Below are 23036 nucleotides of genomic sequence, written 5' to 3'. Positions count from 1 at the left end.
GTGGCGGTCTCAGGAGACTCCTGTTCCTCGCAACGAGGCTGGCACTGCAGAATTTCCCACGTGGGCTAGGCCTGCCTCTCATTGGATGCCCCCTAACCCACCCACTCCACAAATCTTTTGCCTAAAGCAGTCTCATAGCAGGGCCACCTTAACACATCTTTACACTTTTTCTCCCTCTCCCATAATACTAGAACACGGGGTCATCTGCTGAAGCTGGAGGGTGAGAAATTCAAAACAGATAAAAGGAAGTATTTCTTCACACAACGCATAGTTAAATTGTGGAACTCCCTGCCCCAGGATGTGGTGATGGCTGCCAGCTTGGAGGGCTTTAAGAGGGGAGTGGACATATTCATGGAGGAAAGGGGTATTCATGGCTATTAGTTAGGATGGATACTAGTCATGCTGCATACCTATTCTCTCTAGTATCAGAGGAGTATGCCTATTATTTTGGGTGCGGTGGAACCCAGGCAGGATGGTGCTGCTGCAGTCGTCTTGTTTGGGGGCTTCCTAGAGGCACGTGGTTGGCCACTGTGTGAACAGACTGCTGGACTTGATGGGCCTTGGTCTGATCCAGCAGGGCCTTTCTTAAGTTCTCATCGATGCTGTATCCTGACATCTTCCTTTGCAGAAGGAAAAGTGTTACTCTGTCGAGTCTTTTTCTCACACACACGCACAGACCCCAGCATGGTGCAGCCCTTGTTTCTCGAGGCAGCTCCTGGCTGTTCTTAATTGGGCGAGAATGTTGCACTCATTAAGGAGAAGTGCAGCTCTGAATTGGGTTAAGGCCCCAGAAAGTGAAGGCAAAAGGGAGGCTCTTGCATCGCTCCAAGGTCTGTTTCTTTACCCTTCGCTGACCAGAAATAAATAGCTATTCAAGGTGCCCCCAATCTCTCAAAACTCACTACAGAAGGAAAAAAATAGGGGCTGGGGGGAATGATGACATGGCTTAATAGTGTTACTTTCCCCTCCAGTGCATTCAGGTAATGGCAGCCTTTTATGTATTTAAATAGGCAGGTTGTACAACACTGGCAAACCACCCCGCAAACAAAGTCTGCCTTGGAAACGTTGGGATGTGACGTCACCCCATGGGTCAGGAATGACCCGGTGCTTGCACAGGGGACCTTTACCTTTACAACAGCAGTAGGTTTTCCTGAGGTGCCCGTTGTAGATGTGAAAAGGAATTTCTTGATGCCTCCTTTCCTTTTATGGGTGGGGGGGACAGGGTCCTGTACCCTATAATAGGAAATTATCAGAGAGCAGACCCATTAGTCTTTATTGAAAAGAACTTATTAGAACAGTCTCGTTGCAACTTTAAGCCAAAATGAATTTATTTATGTAAAACATTTTATACCATCTTTCCACCCAATCAGGGTGTCCAAGGCAAAGCACATAAAACATTAGAACAATTAAAAACAACATTAACACCATAAAATAATTCAATAAAAACACATAGAAATCAACACTAAAATCAGGGAGGAGTTGCAATAACCTTTGCTGGGGGTATGCCAAATGAAACAAAACAAAAAAAAGTATATGCCTGTTGGTGGAAGACACTAATAGAGGCAGATCAATGAATCTCCCTGGGGAAGGAATTCCAAAGTCTTGGTGCTACGACTTAGGAAGCCCTTTCTCAGGTCGCCACTCGTCTAGCCTCAGATGATGGGGGAAACCAAAGCCAGACCTCCAAAGATGACTAGAGTGAGCAGGTAGGTTCATATGGGAGAAGGTGGTCCTTAGAGTATGTTGCTCCCAGGCTGCACAATACCAGCACCTTGAATTGAGCCTGTAAGCAAATTGGAAGCCAGTGTAGATGGAACAAGACTGGAGTGATATAGTCTATATCAGGGGTCGGCAAACTCATTAGTCAAAAGAGCCAAATATCAACAGTACAACAATTGAGATTTCTTTTGAGGGCCAAATTTCTTAAACTTAAACTATATAGGTAGGTACACTGTTTATTAACTTAATAAACTTTAATTAAAGTTTTAAGGCTTAATTAAACTATAGGTACACTGAATAAAACTTGATATCATACTTAATATAGTGATCTTATTTATTGATAAAAATTAAATTGTAAGTCCCTGCCATTTCCCCTTCCCCGTCCGGAGTCCTCGTCTGGAGGCCTGGTCTACCGCCATAAAAGCCTATTGGTAGACCTGGCCTCCTGCTGAGTCCCATCTACGTACCAACCAGGACTGACCTGGCTTAACTTCTGCGATTGGGCTAGCATGGCCAATCCAGGTCAGGGCAGTGGTGTTATTCGACAACAAAAAGATACTTCAGCATCATTGTGTTTGATCTCCTCATGCTAATGACAGAAACAAATTCAAAAATGGTTAACTTAAAAAACTGTGAACAATGTATGTGGTCTGTCCTGGGCCATAACTGTTCCCTTCAGTCAGAGGCGGATCTACTGTGAAACTAATGAAGCTGAAGCTTCAGGGCCCCTAATCCCAGAGGGGCCCCCTGAAGCAACTTTTTTTAATGAGTGAATTTCTCAACAAAATCGATGGAGTTTTTTAAGTGATAGAATCATAAGCCAATGGGTTGAAGTACTTAATATTGACCTTAGAATATGCTCTAATACCCATTTCATATGGCCTCAAAGTGTCCCTGTAATTGGTTAAATTTCAAAATTTTCTTGGGGGCTTGCAGGGCTCGAACCCCCAGCTGTATGGGCTCCCTGAGCTCGCCAGAATCTATTCACAGCCTACATTTTGGCAGCTGGATTGTCAGATCCTTTGTTGGTGCATGGCTTAATAGTACTGTAGTTTTATTTCATCACTGTATGACCCATTTTCAAGGACTCCACCCCACCACCCTGTTCTCTGCCATCTGGGCCTTGAGTTCCTTGCAAGGGCAGCAAGGCCCTTTGGACCTTGTTGGGTGTTGCCCTATTGTTGCTGGTTGCGAAGGGGCCTCCATAACAGTTCAAGCTTCAGGGCCCCAAAAATGTAGGTCCGCCACTGCCTTCAGTGACAGCTTTTCCTGGGTATAGCTGTCTGTAGCCATAGCAGATGGCCAGGAGAAGAAGAAACTTGATTCTGCTGCTAGGCTTGCCCCCAGTTTTTCAAAGGCTAGAGAGCTGCCATCTTTCACTCCTGCCTTTGTTAACAAGGAAAGGTGCTACCTACACAGTAGTGTTTGTGGCTTCACTGAGCATTTTAAAAGATTTGACCTCAGTCTAACAATAGGTGGTCAGTGAATAACATTTGACTAGCTATTTTGACCATTGTGCCAACTCCTCTTTGATACAGGGAAGCATTTGAATCACACAGTCTTCTTCATCAAGGCCACATTTATAATGGAAGATTGCCCTAATTCTTCACCAAACAAAAATGAATTTTGTGATCTGTATAAACTATTACTGTATAGTGAAACATTTTCCATATATTTGCTAAGTTTGAGTGATTGACTTTACTTCAGTTGACCCTAGGGATAGACAAATGTGTACTGAACTGTTGTGAAATTCAAACATGTGTACCGTTGGGACAGTATTTCTCCCCAGCATGCGCCGCATTCACCACAGTGAGCCTGATGTACATGCAGTTCTGCAGAGCCTCAAATTAAATCAAGTCCTTAGTGTACATTTACTTTTTCATCCCACATTATCTCATCTCTTCCCCTATATCCAAGCCTGGGTATTGGGCCAGCCCATGAAATGTGGGTACTTGAGATGGTGAGAATCCAAATGGCACCTCCCCTTCTCCCCAATTAACTCAGAGCCCAGTGCAATAGGAAGTTCTCCTGCATGTCAGGCTCAGGCGTCTGTCCCTAGCATCCCATAAGCAAACTCACCCAGGCAGGTAGTCCTGAAGCAGTATTAGGAGCAAAAAAGACAGATTTTTATTAGGAGCAAAAAGACAGATTAAAGAACTGACTGCTTTACACACAGGTAAGGCAACATAATGGGGCAACATAAGCAGGTTACACGTTTAAAGGCAATCCAGGCTGTGAAAGTAAACATGGCGAAGCAGTCCCGAGATAAGCGGTTCCCAGGAAAGGGAGACTAAACATCAGCACAGCTGTGGCAAACAGGACGAACGAAACTGTACACAGATGCTACTGGCATGAGAACCAGGGCTTGACATGGAGCCAGAAACTGGCCTAACTCATGTCAAGAGCCTTTACTCGTGGGGATGGGAGCAAGGCCTGACATTGCGCAAGCCTCATTGAGAGGAACAGGAGAGCTATGCGAGAACATTTAATGCTGCGAATCAGATCTCTCTTCTCCCTTCTGCTTCTTTTCATTGCCTCTAAATCTTGCCTTGTGATAGAGCTGTTGGTGGTTGGAGAGCGAATACCTTTCAGTGACTCAAGCCAGCCACATGCTATGTGGGAAGAAGGGCACGGCTCCATTTTCAACTCCCCACTTCCCCAGTTCCTGCTATTTAACATTTATCAGCTGACCAACCCAATGCATGTTTACTCCGTTTTTTAGTAACCATGTGTAGGATTGGAGCCTTAGTGTGCAAGATTAACTTATATGGCACATAGGTACAGCTTTGCAGGATAGTGCAGTCAAGCATTTTGTGAGATTCCAGGACCCTGGACAGAAAAACAAGGGGAAAGGAACTTTCACAAACCACCAAAAAAACCCAGAGCACCCACTAGCTTGAAAAACATACGCCAATTTTGATATATTACAAATATTATGACTAAACCAATATGAAATAGAGTATGACAAAGCCAATTTGAAGCTCATAGGCTCAGTTCAGATATGTGGAAAAACCATGGTTTAATTAAAGTGACTATGGTGAATGTGGTTATCTGAGCATGGGCCACACCACTAACTGTGGTTAGTTGGCGTATATCAAACCAGGATCTGAAGCTTGTAGTGTGAAGCTGGTTTATTAACTATAGCTAGATTCAGCTATGGGTTTTTTTGCATGATGTATGAATATGGACATCCTGGCTTCTTCCCCAGGGCCAGCAGCCTACCAACCAGGTCTCTGTGGGTGAGTGAAGAAATGACAAAGGCAATGAAACCAGCATTTGTGAAGGCAAATCAGGATTAGAATGGTCATTTGCAAGCTGAATCCTGACTTCGCAAACTAATCATACTTAAAATAAACCATGATTTTGTGATATTTCTGAACCGAGCCTGCCACACACATAAGGACAATACTGGCAAGGTAATAAAAACCAGCAGCAAGGTATGTCAGTTGTAACAGTACAGTTGTTGGGGACCAGAAGGACTCCAGAGCGCCCCACCTCCAAAGAAGCCACCCTTGGCATCCGCTCACCAATTTAGTAACATAGGTGGTGCCTTTAAGGCAATGCTTGCTGGCCATATTATCAGCAGTGATGAGCATGTTACTGGCCTGCTGCTTACCAATCAGCTGGGAGATGTCCTTGAGCTGGGATGGGGAAACAAGGGGATGAGTCACAACTGATCCATGGGGTTGGCAGCAGATTCCCATGGGAACTGCTGAGATCACATAGGAGTTCCAGAGAGGTAGAGTCACCAAAGGGGCTGTCTCCAGGATCCGTGGGAGGTAGGGTTGACAGCTCTGGGTAGGAAATACCTGGAAATTTTGGGGGTGGAGCCTGAGGAGAGTGATTTAGTGAGGGAAGGGGAGGGAAGGGGAGGTGAGGGAAGGGGAGGGACTTCAATGAGGTATAATGCCATAGTCCACCTTCCTAAGTGGCCATTTTCTCCAGGTGAACTGATCACTGTCACCTGGAGATCAGTTGTAATCCCAGGAGATCTCCAGCTACCACCTGGAGGTTGGCAGCTTTATTGGGAGGGTCTGCGGTGCCACTGGCAAAGATCCACCAGACTCATGCAGGTATCTTACATAATCTTCAAATAGGATGGTCTAACTGACTGGGGAAGGCAATGGCAAACCACCCCGTAAACATAGTCTGCCTAGGAAATGTCGGGATGTGACGTCACCCCATGGGTCAGTAATGACCTGGTGCTTGCACAAGGGACTACCTTTACCTGCAGTATATTGCCCAGGTCAATGGGGAACTAGTCACTGAACCCTGCTTCATAACTACTAAATCATAAGATGCAGCAATTGAACTAATCCTGCAAATCAGTATTGGATAATGAAGGAAATTTCTTCTTTGTTAAGCTTTTCATTTCCCTAGATTTAACAGCCACTGGCTATTCATCAAACATTTCACACTTTAAAAAATGGGAAATGAAATTTAATTATTCCTTGACGCTATAAAGAGAAAATTTGCCACATCTCTCACGCAACTGACTGATCTACTTGACAGCAGATAACGCAGCATCCACTACTCAGAAAATGTCTTTAACTGTTTTATCCAGGGAGTTGAGCTTTTGCTTTAAGTGACTGTAGCCATGTCAGGTACTGAAAAAAGCAGATTTGCCAATCTCTAAAGGAATGGGGTGTTCTCAAGTAACAAGAGGTCTACAGAATAACAGTAATTGCTGCTTGGTTATCTTAATGCAAGTATGGCAGGGGGAAAAACCAATTATACATTTTATAGCAAAGTAACCATCTGAAACCTCTGCTAAGGCTTTTAGCTCCTAATAAATAAAAGTTTCCATTAAAAAGCTGTATCTATATCCTATAATTCACATGAATTAAATCATGCTCACCTATTGCTGAGTCACTATATAATCAAGTAATAGGACAAAACCTCCCAAAATAAGGATTTCAGGTTCACTGAAGATTGTAACCTTTGCAAAAGAATATTACTCACTAATGATGTAGCTCTAAGCGAAAACAATATGCTTCTATATGGCTAATGTTGTTCTGTTTAGGAGAGTGGCTTCGGGGACCCTGAGTTTGGCATAGATCCTACTAGTGCCCCTGCCCTGCCTCCATTCTCACTTCTCACAGAACCAAAGAAGATGGCAGCCTGGGGAAATCCTCAGCTTGCATGCCCTGCCTTTTCCTGGCCCGGAAGGGGTGGGGGGGAACCAGCTAAGGACCAAAAATACACAATATGCCTGTAAGGCTGCCAACCTCCAGGTACTAGCTGGAGATCTCCTGTTATTACAACTGATCTCCAGTTGGTAGAGATCAGCTCACACTGGACTCTGTGGCATCGAAGTCCCTCCCCTCCCCAAACCCCGCCCTCCTCAGGCTCTGCCCCAAAAACCTCCAGGTACTTCCCAACCCAGAGCTAGCAACCCTATGCCTGATGTATCAGGCCATGGGTATGTGACCAGACTCGCAGTCAGACATACATCAGGGGAACTCACCTTAAATTGTGCGTGTTTGCTTGAGGCTGGGAGGGAAACCAGAAGCTTCTTCTCCTTCCCCTTGCAGCACTCCCTCCCCAGTAGGGTTGCCAGGTCCCTCTTCGCCACTGATGGGAGATTTTTGGGGTGGAGCCTGAGGAAGGCAGGGTTTGAACAGGGGAGGGACTTCAATGCCATAGAGTCCAATTGCCAAAGTGGCCATTTTCTCCAGGTGAACTGATCTCTATTGGCTGGAGATCAGTTGTAATAGCAGGTAATCATCAGCTAGTACCTGGAGTTTGGCAACCCTACTCCCCAGGCCTAGCCAATGGGCACTGTTTAAGGTGAGTTCCCCAATTTCCATCTGACCATTTGTGTCACCGGAACCCAAACCTGTGTCATGTGTATTGTGTATCTGAGCCTTGAGGTTGCCTTGCTCAGACAAAACAGAAGTACATGGCACTTTCAACACTTTCAACATTTGTTCTGTTTTGCTTTGCTACAGTAGACTAACCTGGCTACCCCTCTGGGATTGCCTTGCTCAGAGCTCCCCAAAATCATGGAGCTGGCACTGCAGAGGTGTGAGGACGCGGTCTGCTGACACAGCTCGTGTGTTGCAAACTCAGTCCCTGTTTCCTTAACGCCACTGCTAAGTGCCAGTGAAAGCCCTGTGGGTTTCAGCGTATCGATCCATTCCCGTACGTGGCCCACGACTTCCAACTGCATTAGGCTCCCTTCCAGAATATTTCATTTCTTTCTTGACTTGAAAGGATGGTGATTGCTCCGCCTCATAGGGCCGGGCCTCTGTGCCGTGATTGTCACCCCGCTCAGCACATCATTACGGCAAGCTTCACATTAGAGGCTCTCTCCAGAGACAAGCTGTTTGTTCGCCTTTGATAACCAACTTCAAAGCAAAGCTTACAGCCAGGATTTGTGTTTGGCCCTTTGAAGGAAGAGCTGCCTTCCTGGAGAGGGGCCGCGCTTGTCGGCTCAGCGGAGAGACTTGGGACTTGCACGGAAGCCTTGTTTTCTTCACGTACTGGACCTGCGTTCGGTCTAAATTGTGCTCCCAGGAAGCTCCAGTTCTGCAATTTGATGATGCAGATTAAGAGCATTTGCAAATATTTGATTCGTTGGTCCATAATTTATTGTTCAGATTGCCAAATTGCTTGCAATTTTTGTCGTAAAGCAAGCCAAGGGGCAACGGGCGGGCATGGAGACTTGCAGCATTTTTTCTTCAAAGATGAGGGCTAGAGACTTGTGTTTATTTGAAAACAAACTACAGATCTCAGAATTTTTATTTAGAAAAAATTAAACTGCAGTTACATGCCATATAGCGAATTGCTCTGCAGAGCCATATGATATGGAACGAGTTCTGTTCTCCTTTTAATCATGTATGAGTGGGGTTGGCTAGACTGATTCAGTAGTGACAACCAGTGATTCTACAGTTATAGCTGTGAAAATGACATGACTACATATTCCTCCCTGGAAGATGCTGTCCTGCTGGGCATTGATCTGAAGAATAAAACACTTCCTTTCCTATGTTCCTCTGAATCCTTCTAGAATAAGAGCCAGTTTACTCAAGCAGCACAGTATAATTTGTGGCTGCTGGTATTACCTGTTGGAATGCTACCTTGCAACCCTCTTTCCCTTTCACGTAGAAAACTAGCATATAAGGGAGAAGATTAGACCCAAGCCTTCTTTGTGACATGCTTGTTTGCTATCTACAGGGGAGTTAATGGGAGGGGGGATATTCAGACATGCAAATTGCCATGGCCCCTGGAAGATTTGCCCATAAAGTTGTGGTGATTTTATACACTGTTCAGCTTCCTCAGCATAGCAATGTGCATGTCTTTGTGGGGTGCTCTCATGTGCTCAGGGTTTGTCTTTAGCAGGAAATAGCCACGCCAGGGCATCGGAGATGATTGCACATATTTCTTAAGAGAGTCAAAATTCTGTGTCAGGGTGCCACAAGAAAGCAGCATTCTGTAACCTAACCACATAACTTGTTCTTTATATTTTCATTCTGTATAATTTGCCTCTTTTCTCCCTAAACCCTGGAAATCTTATTGAGCACTAGCTCCAGCTGCTCAGAATTCATCATATAGTTTGGGGCATACCTTTACATCAATGAGGGTTAGACACTTGCACTGAAAAAAACCCTGATGTGAGGTTCCATTCCTGAGCCCTGGACTTGCAAATGGCTTTTTTGGGTCATGGTCTGGCAAGAATTTCTGTTCTGAAAAGCAGCATGTCTGGAATAGCCTGTGTCAAAGAGTGCACTGGCCAGGAAAAGCGGAGGGGCAGGGGAATAAGTCTAGGTCAGACTGGGCGTCTACTCTGCAAGCTGCATGGGGCATTACTCATGGGAACTCTGGAGCTTGTTTTGTGAAGACCCGGGTGCTGTATTTACACCTTTCTCCCATGATTTGATTGCATCTTTGCCATTCCACCTGGGGGAATATCAGACTTGTGGTAAAGGTCCAACCTCACGTGTCCTGTATGTGATAAAGAGGGATACGTGTGGTCAGACCTACCCCACAAGCCCTGTATTCTCACACAAACAGAGCGAGGACTTATCCTACCATCCGATCATCATCACCGTATGCACCAGCCTTGGTTCCATCCTCATCAGCGCCATCAGAGAGAGTATCTGCATCTTCCATCTTCTCCACTCGTTTGCCGCTTTAGACTCCCAGCTGTAAAGAAAGGAAAGATGCCTCCAATTGGCCCTGGATGCCTCTTCTGTCTAGCCCAAAGGATGCAAAGAGTCTTAAGCAGGAAGCCTCTGGGAGACTAGAAGCTTGCAGCCAAAGAGTTGGCTGGTTATTTCGAATCAATATATGAACTTCAGCCTTCCTCAACTCTGCAGCTTCTGCCCGTGTGTGTTCTTGCCACTCTGGCCCATTCTCTCTGCCAGTTTCCATCTCAGACACACCCCTCTTGGCCTTTTCTCCCCTGCACTCTTCTGCACTGCTTTTTTCTTCCAGCCTTCCTTTCCTAGCCTCCCTTCTTGACTTGCCTTGGCCTGCTGCCTTCGCTTTTTTATTTGCCTTACCCCTCTTTAAGACTGCAGCCGCAAGATCTGCCAGTGGTTGCAAGATGTCCTTCTGCCTGCCTCTCCCCTCTGGGGTGGGGTGGGGGTCACCATCACAAAATCACACTAAGATACAGATTGGGGTCCCCAAGGTTTATGAGCCTGCAGGCAGATTTGGAGATTTATGAAAGGATGGCGGGTGCTACTACAAAATGGTCGCTGGGGTGGGGGGCAAATCCAAGGATACATAAACACACAAAAGGAAAGGGGCTGGGGAAAATATAAATATGCACATAGAAGTCCAAGAGAAGATAACACACACAGAATAAAATTACCGAGAAAGGGGGGGAAGAAGATAAAACAGAGAGAGAGAAGACTGTGGGGTGTTCCCTAACCCCGGCCTCCTCACAGTTCATCCATGGTCCTGTTTACAGGATCCTGAATCCCTCTCCTGTGAGCTGTGGGGAGGATCCAAGTGAAAAGCCCCTTATTTGTATGAAGGCACTGATTCTGCCTTCACAATGGTGTCACCTCCGCTTCTGAAGCACATGGCGGGTGCCTGGAAAAGAGCCGGCAGGCACTGTGAGGCCCATGGGAGCCATGCTGAGAAACCTTGATATAGATTGTAGCAGAATTGGAAAGAAACAAATCTGCATGTGGCTTATTGCATAATAGCTAGTGAAAAAGGGTAGGATGGGTACCACAGTCAGATACACATAACTGATTGAAGACTGGAGAACAAAGTGTGAGTGAGACCAAACCCAAAGGCTCTAGGCAACAACGATAGCTGGACTAAGCAACAGAGATGATCAGGGTCCAGAATGCACCAGATTGTAGCCATAAAGTCAGCCCACCTGGGGCAGCAAGCAGTAGTGGGGAGATGGATCGGCAATGAGGGCCAAGCAAAGATGTATTAATCCAATGCGGATGAAAGGATAATTCCCATCAAACCATTATCATCAGGCAGCCTCTAAAATGGGACTACCTGCCTTCCTCTTTCCCCCCAAGCAATTTCCCCCTTCTGTGGTTAATACTGAAAAGGGAAGGGTTTGCATTGTCATAGTTTGCAAGCCCACTTTAAACAAGGGGAGGAGACTCGCTCTGGGCAGGAGAGGGTGGAGGTGTTTTCCTTACTGAAGCTTCCTCTGAATTTGCAGAACATGATTGGCATGGAGCCAGAGTTGCAGGGAGGTCTGTGGGAAAACATGCAGAAAGTCCCAGCTTCAGCCCCAGGCATCTCCTCTTAAAAGATCTGGTGTAGCAGTAAGGGTGGAAATGGTCTTTGGCTGCAATCCTGAAGAGTCATGGCTAATACATTTTGACAGTTAAATGGACCAAGTCTCACTGTAAAGCAAGGCCGTGGCTCGAAGGCAGAGCATCTGCTTGGCATTTAGAAGGTCCTAGGTTCAATCCTTGGTGCCTCCAGTTATAAAAGGGTCAGATAGTAGGTGATACGAAAGATCAGCCTGAGACCCTGGAGAGCTGCTGTGAGTTTGAGTAGACAATGCTGACCTAGATGGACCAATGCTCTGATGCAGTATCAGGCAGCTTCCTGTGTGTTCATGTGTAGCTTCCTTATTAGAGTGGTGCAAAGGCACTAAATCCCTGCCTTGCTATCTCTCAGGTCACCAGTTCAAGACTTAATGCAGGCTTCTGAATGGTTTCCTATCCATTCATGGTACTCATTCAGATGTCCTTTGTGTGGCTATTGTAGTGGGCATTTGAAGATATCCTTAGGCATCTGGGTCACCTCCAGCTCAAAGGAGGGGCTGTGGCTCAGTGTCAGAGCACCTGCTTTGCATGCAGAAGATCCCAGGTTTGGTTCCCAGCATCTCCTGGTAAAAGGATCCCAAGCAGCAGAGCAGGGAAAGACTCTGCCAGATATTTTGGAGACCTGTTGAGGATTAGATGATCCAACCAAGTATAAGGCAGCATATCTCTTCATATTTGTGTCTGAAGAAGGAGATAGAACAGGGCAGGACAGTTTAGGGCCGGTCTACACGTTACAAAGTCTTCATGTTTGTTGGTAGACAACATTAGGGCCTGACATCATTCAGTAGAAGTTTTTGCTTCCCAAAGGCACCTGTGCCCTTCTCTCTTTGTGACCATGGTGCATGGGTACAAGCAGATTCACCCTTCCCCCCTACACTGCTTCTGCTTCCTCAAACCACCCAAAGGGGTTGCTATGCTATTGTCCCCTTCATGAAACCTACGTGCAAGTGACATAAATAATGTGGTTTTGCAAATGGAGCCAATAGCAGCTCCACAGGATGGTTTCAGGAAGCAAAAGCAGCAGTGCTGAAGCCACTTCCACACATGTGCCCCGGATACCAGGAGAGAAGGGCACAGGTGAGCCTGGGAGGCCCAGAACCCCTGGTGAAGGTGTGATGCAAAGGCCTTGGGCCATCAACCAACAAACACTAGACTTGTAACACGGAGACTGGCCCCTAGCAAGCTCCTGATTGGGTGTCAAAACAGGGAGAGGCAAACAAAGCAGAAGGCAAGTTCATGAGCACAGTGCGGCGTGGGGAGCAGTGTCAAAACAGATCACATTTAGAAGAAAATTAGGAAGCCTAATTTGCAATGATGACGTAGTTTATTGCATTTGGAAAAGGACCTAAAAGGAGGGTGGCCAGCTGACAGGGGGGGGGGGTGGCGGCCCAGCAGGCTTTTTTGTGAGATCTGGGTGTATGTTATAGGGTTGCCAGTTACAGGCTGGGAAATTCCTGGAGATTTTGGGAGTGGAGCCTGGAGTGGGCTAGGTTTGTGGAAAGGAAGGGAGGCCCCTCAGAGAGGCATAATTCCATAGATTCCACCCTCCAAAGCAGCCATTTTCTCCAGGGGAACCAATCTGTGTCATGTGGAGATAGTGGTAATTCTGGAGGATCTCCAGACCCCAACTGGAGGTTGGCAACCCTAGTGTATTGCCCTATGCATGAGGAGGGGCCTGCTGCCTTTTCCCCTGCTGGGCTTCCCTTTCCCAATTAATTGCTTGATTCTTTGAGGTAGCAGCCTGTGTGTGTGCAGTTCAGGTGTCCCCGTGCCTGGGTATGGCCTCCCCTGCCTTTCTTGCTAAGACTGACATCAAGGGGAAGCCTGGCTGGCTGCCTTGCTCACACGCTTGCTTGCCGCAACACAAGGGCTGTGGAAGGTCCATCAGGAGGAGGGTGGCCAGCCGGCTCAATGTGCTTGCTCAAGCCCACACTGCTGGTCCAGATTTCCAGTTTTTCCAAAAAGTGTGCCTGCTTGTCTCCCCGGCACTCACCTGCTGCAAAGAATGGCATCAGAAATTTGGTATCAAAGATTTAGCTCCATGGAGTTACTTTGAAGCAAATATAAAGTGGGATTCTCAGGTTTTCAGTATGCGATAAAAAAACTTTAGGGGAACTGAGCATTAGGGCTCTGATTTCTTTCTGATTCTTTTCGTTCCAGGGCTTTTTATTTAAGACAAGTAAAGAAATACTATTAAGGTTTGGATGTATGTTGAACAGTTTCACAATATCTGTATCATTGCCATTTTCATTCATGTGTATAATTTCATGTATGTATTCATGGCAGGGCTTCCTTAGAAACTCTGTTTTCAAAATTTGCTTTGCAAAACATACCATGTTTTAATCTGTCTGGATATGTCCATTTTCGTTCTAACACACAGCATGTAATTTAGATTAGATCATGGCTTTCCTAATGCATAAGAACCTACCATGTTTCCATACAACTCCATCTATGGGAAACTTTAATCAATTCGGAAACTATTAGGTTTGCAACCAGCTTAACACCCATGTATTGGACTGTATTAAACTATGATAACCAGATGATTAAGGGATTGCACAATTCTCTTTCACACACACTCCGGCATCTCTGCAGGATACCGATGTTCCCTCCGGACCTGCTGCATCAATGGGCCTTCCACCATTACCAGTCTGCTACAGTCCATATGTAGTCCTTTTGGTTGAGCACCTTGACTAGCATCGACTGCCATGGAATCTGCTGCAGGGCAGGGCAAGCTAAGAGCGAGCAAACTCAGGCCACAACTTAATACACTCTTCCCTCTTTCCAGAATGGGTTAAATGCTTTGCACTTGGCTTCCAAGGAGGGACACGTGAAGATGGTGGCGGAACTGCTGCACAAGGAAATTGTTTTGGAAACCACCACCAAGGTAAGGTCCAAAGCTGCTGGAATGGTGTTTACAGAGGGTTGCTAACTCTTAAACTGGTCTCTTTGGCTGTTCCTTAAATATCAGTTCAGTGGGAAACCATTACCAGGTGATGTTATTTAATTTCAGGCCATGAAAAACTTCTGCTGCCCATTTCCACTTATTACATCTCTATTAAAAGGACAGGTTTTTGTTTTTACTGTCCAGTAGCAAGCTTATAATTACAGGACCAGGTTACTGTAAAACTGGGGGCAAAAGTGGTCCATAACCAGCAGGAACTGGCCTTCTAGCTTAAGCAGATGAGATTTATTCTCAGTGTTTTAAAGGAGAAAAGACAGTGTCCCTTAAAAATCACAATTTGTTTCCTTTTAAAATGCTAATTTGAATAGTGAAGCCAGGTGGAGATTGAAGGGTTAAACACCCTCTTCCTTTCCTTTGTAGTCCTGAGGCAAACTGAGGCTGCCTGAACCTGCAATTTACATTTTATCAACAGATGGAGATAAGATCTTCATCCAGTCTGTTCAGACCTTTAGTTGGTCAGACTGGCAAGCAAGCCTGACCTGGAAGCCTTTATAAGGGGCAGGCAGTACTGCCAGACTTGCTGTGGCTTATTGGTGCAGGGGGGGCTTCCTTGGTTTGCCTCCCTGCATTTTCATGCTTTGGTCAGAGCTGGCTTTTGGTACACTGACTGAATCCCCACCTCAAAGGGAAGGAACTGAAGCAAGAAAGCGTAGCTGGGATTCTTTGGTCTTCTAAACAAGCTCTTAAATCTTTTGGAAAGTAGCTAAAATGTCATGGCGTTCCTAAAGAATTCCAGAAATACTGACCAGGACTGACTCTGCTTATCTTCTGAGATCTGACAAGAATGGGCTAGCCTGGACTATCCAGCCCTGTTTCTTTGATAGAGGCTTAATGGGACTTATCAACTGATGCTTCCCTCTGTGCCATGAAAAAATTCAGCTGCTTATTTCCATACATTAAGCCTCTGTTAAAGGGACAGGACATTTTTCCTCTGGGCCTGTTGACCACTCTATAAAGGGGTCAGAGGCAGGGCCTTGTGGAGGGCAGCCAGAGAATGGCTTGAGGGAGCCTGTGGGGGAGAGGGTTCTAACATTTGGGGCTGCCACATTCTGTGTTGTGGTGGCATTGAGCATGTCGCCAAAGCCTCGCCCTGCCTGGTTTATGTGACAGAGGTTCAGCACATGATTGGGTGGCCCTGGTTCATCTCTCTGCTGGGTAGAATCATGTGGCCCCTGCTCTGCCTTGTCCTTCAAAGTTCCCCTCCCTCTTTACAAGAATTGATGGCCAGTTTGGCCCACAGCTTCAAGCTACAGGCATTTGTGTTGTCCTCACCCTGAAAGCAAGTATAACCCATAATGATTCCCCAGCTCTTGGCAGAAGCTCTGGCAAGCCCTCTCCTGCTTTCGGCCAAGCCTCCCATAGCAGGGAGCATGCTGTGCTGAGGATGTAAGGGCTTTCCTGGCTTAACTTTTGCCAGGGAATGGGAGATTCAATAAAGGGTTGCTGATTTCCTAGTCAGCTCCTTTACCATCCCTATGGCAGGGAGATGTTCAGGTGATCTGGCTAATCTGCCTGCTGCAGTAGCAGATCCTTCTCCTTCCCTGCTTGTGCTGCAGAACCAGTAATTCCTAGTCAACCAGCTGGAATCTCTTCCTGGTGAATCTCTGAGTTCTTGTGCACATTGCATCCTTTGGCTCAGGAGCCAAATGGGTCTCACTATGGAAATAAATATGGCTCTTTAGAAGAATAAGTTAAGGTATATTGGAGGGGTAGATGGGATGCTAGAATAACTGGTATGTGAAGGGGATGGTAGGAAGAGATTTTTATGGGACTAATGGTCTTCTCAGAGATGCTTTACCAAAAAGGAAATAAAATTCAAGTCCATTATCACTTTGTCCAACAAAATTTTCCAGGGTATAAATTTTCATGAGTCAAAGCTCACTTTGTCAGATGCAAATAGAATGAATTTATCTGACAAAGTCAGCTATGACCCGTAAATGCTTAAACCCTGGAACATGTTGTTGGACTAAGGTGCTCCTGGACTCAAATTATACTTTGCTACTACAGCCTAACATAGCTATCCCCCAGAAAGGGAAATGGTGGAGCTGAACATATGCCAGCAATCCAAGTGTGAAGCATCTGCAGACTTATGCCAGTGCACTAAAACAATTGTTCAGGGTGTATATTTATTTATTATTTATTGTGAGATCTTGTGTCATAATAAAAGGCTTGCAACACCCAGTGTTCAGACTGCAAAAACTGTATAGATTATTAATCAACATACCAGTTATCATGAATGTTAAGATGTATAGCTTCAGTTATGCAAATAGGCTTTCTTATACTGATTGTTTATCTCTCGCTCTGAATTTTGATGAATTTTGGCTGTTTACCCCTGGCTCAGAACATGCTCACAATTTCTTAATTCACGTTAAAGATTCCTGAATCCCTGTTAACTACCTTGTAACTATACTATTATATTAACAAGCAACACAATCAACAATTGGTAAAGAGGAATCTTCCCCCATACACTTTTGACTGCACATTTAAACTTCATTTAAACGTGACACTGGTGGATGAAAAGCACTCACCCTGGGATTTTGCCATGATACATCTTCTTGTTCAAACTGGGCTGCCTGCTACTCATAGAGAGCATTGAAAACCACTATGGTTATCATTCTGTCAGCACCAACTTCTCAGCTAACCATCATTAATGACAAATGGCAGTTTGCAAACCTGCTTCTTCTTCTGGTTCCAAACTGTGGTTTGGTATTGACTGTGGTTAGTCAAAGCATCAATGTAGATATAATACTAACCACAATTGTGTTTCAAACTGAAATGGAGGAAGGAATTCCTGTCTGTGTGATAAGGGAAGCACACATGAACTCACAGGGACGTTCAATTACATGAAATGTTTGCAACAGAGCCAATAGCAGAGCTCTGGGCTGGTATGAGGATGGAGGATGAAGCTGCTTCTCCCTTCTTGCCACATTCATGAGCAGAAAGGGGCTGCCATGTGACTAAGAAACTCCCATCGCAGGCTGACACAAAGTCCTCATGTTGGCCCCAACAGACACAAGGCCTTGTAACATGAAGATTGGCCCTAAGCTACGTACTTGATCTCTCAATGGGAGTGTAATTCCATCCAGAACTAATGGAACTCCACTTCCTGGATCAATTTTTGTCATCCCCCCTCCCCCCAGCATTTCTGTCTTGTCTGGATTAATTTTAAGTTTAGCCCTCATATTCACTGAATGCAGACATTGGTTTAACACTTCTGGCTCGCAAACGGGGGATACTGGCTTAAGATCACTATACAGGCTAGTTATCCCTCAGCATGCATTAATCTGGGTAGTCTTCTTCCGCAGGTCAAAAAATAAGAAACAAAACCACTAATGCAGATGAGTATTCTGACTATACTAGAAAGGGATGAATTGAAAGGGCAAGCACCCAACTTTAAAGACTGAGAGCATACTTGTACCCCAGGCTTAACGGCATTCTGTCACCCACAGAACCATGGGAACTATAGTTCTATAAGGAGGACTAAGGATGTCTAACAAATTGATGCTCACCAAACTTCACTTCCCAGGACTCTTTGGATAAACCACTGAATGTTAAATTAACATAAAACAAATATAATTTGTTATAAGGAGACACTGTCCTTCAGTGTTACTCCTCTGAAGATGCCTGCCACAGCTGCTGGCGAAACGTCAGGAAAGAAAATACCAAGACCACGGTCACACAGTCCGGATAACCTTCAAGAACCAAAATATAATATAGATGTACACCCCCCCAGGACGGAACCTGGGGGTGCTTGTTTATCTCTATTAATCTAGAATTTTAAAAAACAACGTGATCTTCTGTACGTGTCTTGGACTTCTGTATGTGTCTAGGATTTCTTCCTAGGCTGTCTGTAGCCCATCTGATCTTTCCCTCCTGTCTCTCTTTTTTTCCAGAAAGGAAACACAGCCCTGCACATTGCGGCCTTGGCAGGACAAGAAGATGTGGTCCGAGAGTTGGTGAATTTTGGGGCAAATGTCAATGCACAGTCACAGGTAAGCTGGCTTCTCCCCAAAGGGGGCCCCATTTAGTACTTCATCAGCACAGCTGCAGGATTTGGGGGGGGAGGCATTAAAAAAGAGTCAGGGCTGCTTTAATCAAGAGACAGGGGAAGGGCTCTACACAACCGGAGTGTGCACCCAAACATTTGCCATGTGACTTGTGCAAGCAAGCCAGGCCACTTGCCAATTCGTCACTGTTTTTAAAGTGACCTTGCATGTCTTGGTGGTATAGCTCAAGGGCAGCTTCACCATTCTCCATGCAATTTAGTTGCAGTGGGCCACACATGAGAGCCAGGAGTGCCACATGGGCTGCTGCTTGCTGCAGTGGACTCTGATGCTGTGGGCAGGCAGGTGGGGCACAGACAGGACTGGGTTTGGTACCCCTCCACCTCGGGCACCCTAGGTTCTCGCCTAGGTGAGCCTGTTGGATGGGCCAGCCCAGCTGTTTCCAAGGGGGTGCAGAGGCACTCAGTGCTCTGCTTAGCCGAAAGCTGATTTTCAAGATACTGAACCTTGCATCTAATATGAATTGCTGCTCTCGGGCTGTGGGGCCACTGACCTAACACCACTATGCAGAGATACACATTAGCAAGCGGAACATAAGCTAACCAGCCAGAAACCACATGTGTGTATATTTACGGATATGCACACAGATCAAACAACATAACAACAACCAAGTAGCTCAGGAGGTACCCCATTGCAGCCCTGCACAACTTGTGACCTGCCAGCTCCATGCAGTCACTAGCCACGTATGACCACCACCTCCTCAGTCATCCTCCTGGTTGGTTTGTTTTTGCTGGCCATGTGGAACAGCAAAAAAACAGGGCAAGGGATGGGGCTGTCGTCTGAGAACCCGGCAGGCTCCGGTTCTTGGCTCCTGGCTTATAATATGTGCAACCCTGCTGAATACTGAACGGCTTCACAATACTGTCATCAAGAGCAAATGAGAGCGTGAAGCAGGGCTCTCATCCAATTAAACAATCTGTAATTCATTAAGCATCTGCCTTTTTAAACCAGTTAATCAATTCCTTACATTTAATTAGAGTTGCATGTTACTAACGCCCCCCTTTCGGAAACTTTGTAGGAAGTGTGAGATATCATACAACTCTTTTTTTTTTTAAGTTACAACTCAATGTCAAAAGGAAAGGCTGTCTTAATATTTTCCTTTTCATCATCCTTTTGGCAGTAACACACAAGAACCAAAATAGATTCAGACGCAAAACTGTTTGCCCTTAACCCCCCGATTCGCCAATTAAAATTGCCACCCATTGATTACTGCGTTTTTGAAAAAAGGAAGCTGAGGCCGACTCAAACCCAAAAGATGTTTGGTAGGGTTTTAAGTCTGTTGGTTGACCTACATGTTAGTTGATTAATCTGCTGATGTAAAGCTTGCAGCTGTGGTCATTTATCTTGGGGGGTTGAGTCACTGGGGCCCAACCCCCCCCCCCCCCGCATTTGCATCACACAGACACCTCGTGCTCTTTGGAGTGATTCCCTGCAGCAGCACAGTCTTTCTGCCATCTGTCCTTTCACACAGTCACCTGCCCTGCGATGGCAGGAGAAGGCATCAGGAGGTTTCTCTGTTCTGGCTAGATGTCTGCATGGCATCTCTCGGTTCCTAACAGGAGCCGCACCATCATTTGCTTAAGGAGCCTCCTGCTGGCTGTATGTTAGGTATACAGCCTATCTGCTACAGTCAGCTTCTGTGTATTTGGATTACATAAGGAGGTGTCTGAAGGTCAAATAAGCGCAAGGGAGATGGAGAGAAATAGGGCCGTGAAGTGTTCTGGGAGGGAAGATGCAGAATGACAGGCTTAGGGGAGGCCTAAGAGGGCAAGCTATCTATTTTAAGTACTAGATCACTGTCAGTCATTTTGGCTGAGATGAGCAAGCAAACACACACCCAGCCCTTCCTTTTTTGGTCCTTTTAATTTTACATTTTTGAGTCCTTTTCCTAAAGGAGACTTGGAAGTGCTTTTATTGGGTGGCGTAAACATGAGCAATAATGCAGCCTTTTTGCATAAACTGATGCTGCTTTTTGTTAAGCCCGTGCGTAAAAATCTGGCAATGGCAGCCATTGAATTTGGCCTGTGCAATCCTGCTTTGCATTAGGGTTAGAACATTTTCTTTCTTCCCAGATAATGTTATTGGTCCTTTCTAGGCAGGGTCGGACTGAGAAAGCAGAATTCAGAACAAGCGTGTTATCTGTTTCTCCAAGGGTTGCCTTCTCTGGCTTGGGAAATCCTGGAGATTTGGGTGCTATGCCTAGGGAGTGTAGGAAGGCGAGGGAAGTCAGCGGGGTTGTGATACTGTGGTGTCCATCCTTAAATCTGCCATTTTCTCCCAGGGAACTGATCTCTATAGTCTGGGGATCAGCTGTAATTCTGGGGGAACTCCTGTTCCTTGCTGGAGATTGGCAACTAGCTTCTATACTTCTCTTTGGTCTCTCCCAAGACCTTTTGCTGCCTGTAGGAAATCCAAATGGCATCATACATGTGCAGCCCAAGCCATAATCTGCCAGGATATGCCCCTGAGCAAGCCCCACCGAAATGGGCAGGCCCATATGACCCCAGCTTGGGGTCCTTGTCAGTAAGAGTAGAGGAAGAGCCATTCAGAGTAAGTTTCTTCCACCACAGCAATGCAGTGTTTTATAGGACATTTTGGAGGACTTTCATTCATAGGGTCGCCATGAGTCGGAAGCGACTTGACGGCACTTAACACACACACATTCACATCTTCATGTTTCTTTGCTCTTGTGGGTGGGTGTTCAGACCCAGTCAGAGTGGCATGTAATGTTTTAGGAGCCCAATGCCCATATAATGTCTTTTAATGACAAAAAGTCATGTTTTATTTATTTGGCAATAGTAACAGAATTAAATAGATCGAGGAAACAAATCCTGACTGACTGAGCTATCCATTAGACATTTATAAAAAAATTATTTACCTATTTAACCTAGGAAAAATTAAATTGTAGCTTCCTGTCAAAATCTGAACAAGCCTTCCCCCTCTCCTCTCAAGCAAACACAAAGTGATCAGTGTTGATCAAGTAGGCATTCTCACAAACTTACAGTTACTGCCTGCATAGTCCACTGTCTAGGGCATGGGTTCTCAACAAGGAGGGAATTCCCCCCCAGGGGGGAATTTTAGGGTTCCAGGGGGAGAATTGGGACCACTATTCAGCAAAGTGTGATGTCCTGTAGATTGTGTACAATCTGTAAAATTGTAGTAGAAAAGGGCAAGAGTCCAGTAGCACCTTAAAGACTAACAAAAATATTTTCTGGTAGGGTATGAGCTTTCGTGAGCCACAGCTCACTTCTTCAGATACAGCTAGAATGTGAATCCATCTGTCTTTAAGTAGAGGAGAGTGAATTCAGACAAGCATTAGTATGTAAATATTAACAGTATGTAAATGTGAATAGCAGGCGTGATGGGATTAGGTGTGGTATGCAGAAGAGTCTGTGATGTCCAGGGGAGAGATGGGTGTGGAGAAATCAGCATTGGTAATGAGCCATGAATGCAAGGTCTTTATTCAGCCCAGGTAAATGCATTGACCTTAGTTTGGATATCAACTGGACTCTTGCCCTTTTCTACTACTGCAGACAGACTAACACGGCTACCCACTGTAAAATTGTAGTTTGTTTTTAATTTAATCTGCGACATTCAATAAAGTTTATGTCTAATCATGGGAAGGGGGGAATTATATTCTGAACAATGGTGACAGGGGGGAATGGCGCAAAAAAAGACTGAGAACCACTGGTCTAGGGTGTGGTGGTGCTCTTGGCATCTTTTGAGTCCCTTCGCAGCACCTTCAAGGGATTTCCTCTCACCTTTTCCTCACCACCAACTCTCCAGCCCTTTCCCAGCTGTCACTCCATCACCTGTCAGTCAACTAGAACCTCTCAGAACAGACTGCCTCGTGCTCATTTGGCTGTTTGCTATGGAACGTTCCTGACACATTCTGATCTGTGAAATATCAGCAGTGAATCCCCACCGTACACACACACAACCAATCCATTTCACCCTATTCTACTCTTCCCGTCTGCTTGAGAAGTGGTTATTGTGGACATCTGGAAGTGAACGTTCTGATTCTCTGTTTGCAGAAAGGCTTCACGCCCCTATACATGGCAGCACAAGAGAATCACCTGGAAGTTGTCAAGTTCCTGCTGGAGAACGGGGCCAACCAGAATGTAGCCACTGAAGTGAGTGCATCTCCCCTTAGCCCAAATATTTGTGTTTCATGTTCCGTAGGCAACCTTGGTATGGTGCGAACCTTTTCACTTCCTGTGTGTTCCTCCCTCTCCCATCTCTGGCAGGACGGCTTCACACCACTGGCAGTGGCGCTTCAGCAGGGCCATGAAAATGTCGTGGCCCACCTGATTAACTACGGGACAAAGGGCAAGGTGCGCCTCCCGGCGCTGCACATAGCCGCCCGCAATGATGACACACGGACGGCCGCTGTGCTCTTGCAGAATGACCCCAATGCTGATGTCCTTTCCAAGGTATGCAGTTCTGTCAGGTTTGATCTGTGCTACGTCTGGCTCTGATCTGCGCCTGTGGGAGGTGTGATGTGCAGGTATTCACATTATGATCCTAAGACGAATG

At 45.8% G+C, this 23036-nt stretch overlaps 1 protein-coding gene across 4 annotated transcripts in view; it reads left to right on the top strand.

The window, feature by feature from the left end:
* ANK1 (ankyrin 1) overlaps positions 1-23036 on the top strand; it is a 188879-nt gene that overhangs the window by 93950 nt on the left and 71893 nt on the right. For all 4 annotated transcript variants that reach the window (XM_056860791.1, XM_056860790.1, XM_056860793.1 and 1 more), the window contains exons 3-6: positions 14260-14358; positions 18330-18428; positions 22535-22633; positions 22748-22933. In XM_056860791.1, the coding sequence (XP_056716769.1) occupies positions 14260-14358; positions 18330-18428; positions 22535-22633; positions 22748-22933 (483 nt within the window). The remainder of the gene's footprint in view (positions 1-14259; positions 14359-18329; positions 18429-22534; positions 22634-22747; positions 22934-23036) is intronic.

The sequence above is a fragment of the Euleptes europaea genome, chromosome 14 (genome assembly GCF_029931775.1).
Source record: "Euleptes europaea isolate rEulEur1 chromosome 14, rEulEur1.hap1, whole genome shotgun sequence".
In the NCBI taxonomy this organism is placed as follows: Eukaryota; Metazoa; Chordata; class Lepidosauria; order Squamata; family Sphaerodactylidae; genus Euleptes; species Euleptes europaea.
The sequence above is the reverse complement of the archived record's forward strand: the minus strand, read 5'-3'. Positions and strand labels throughout refer to the sequence as shown.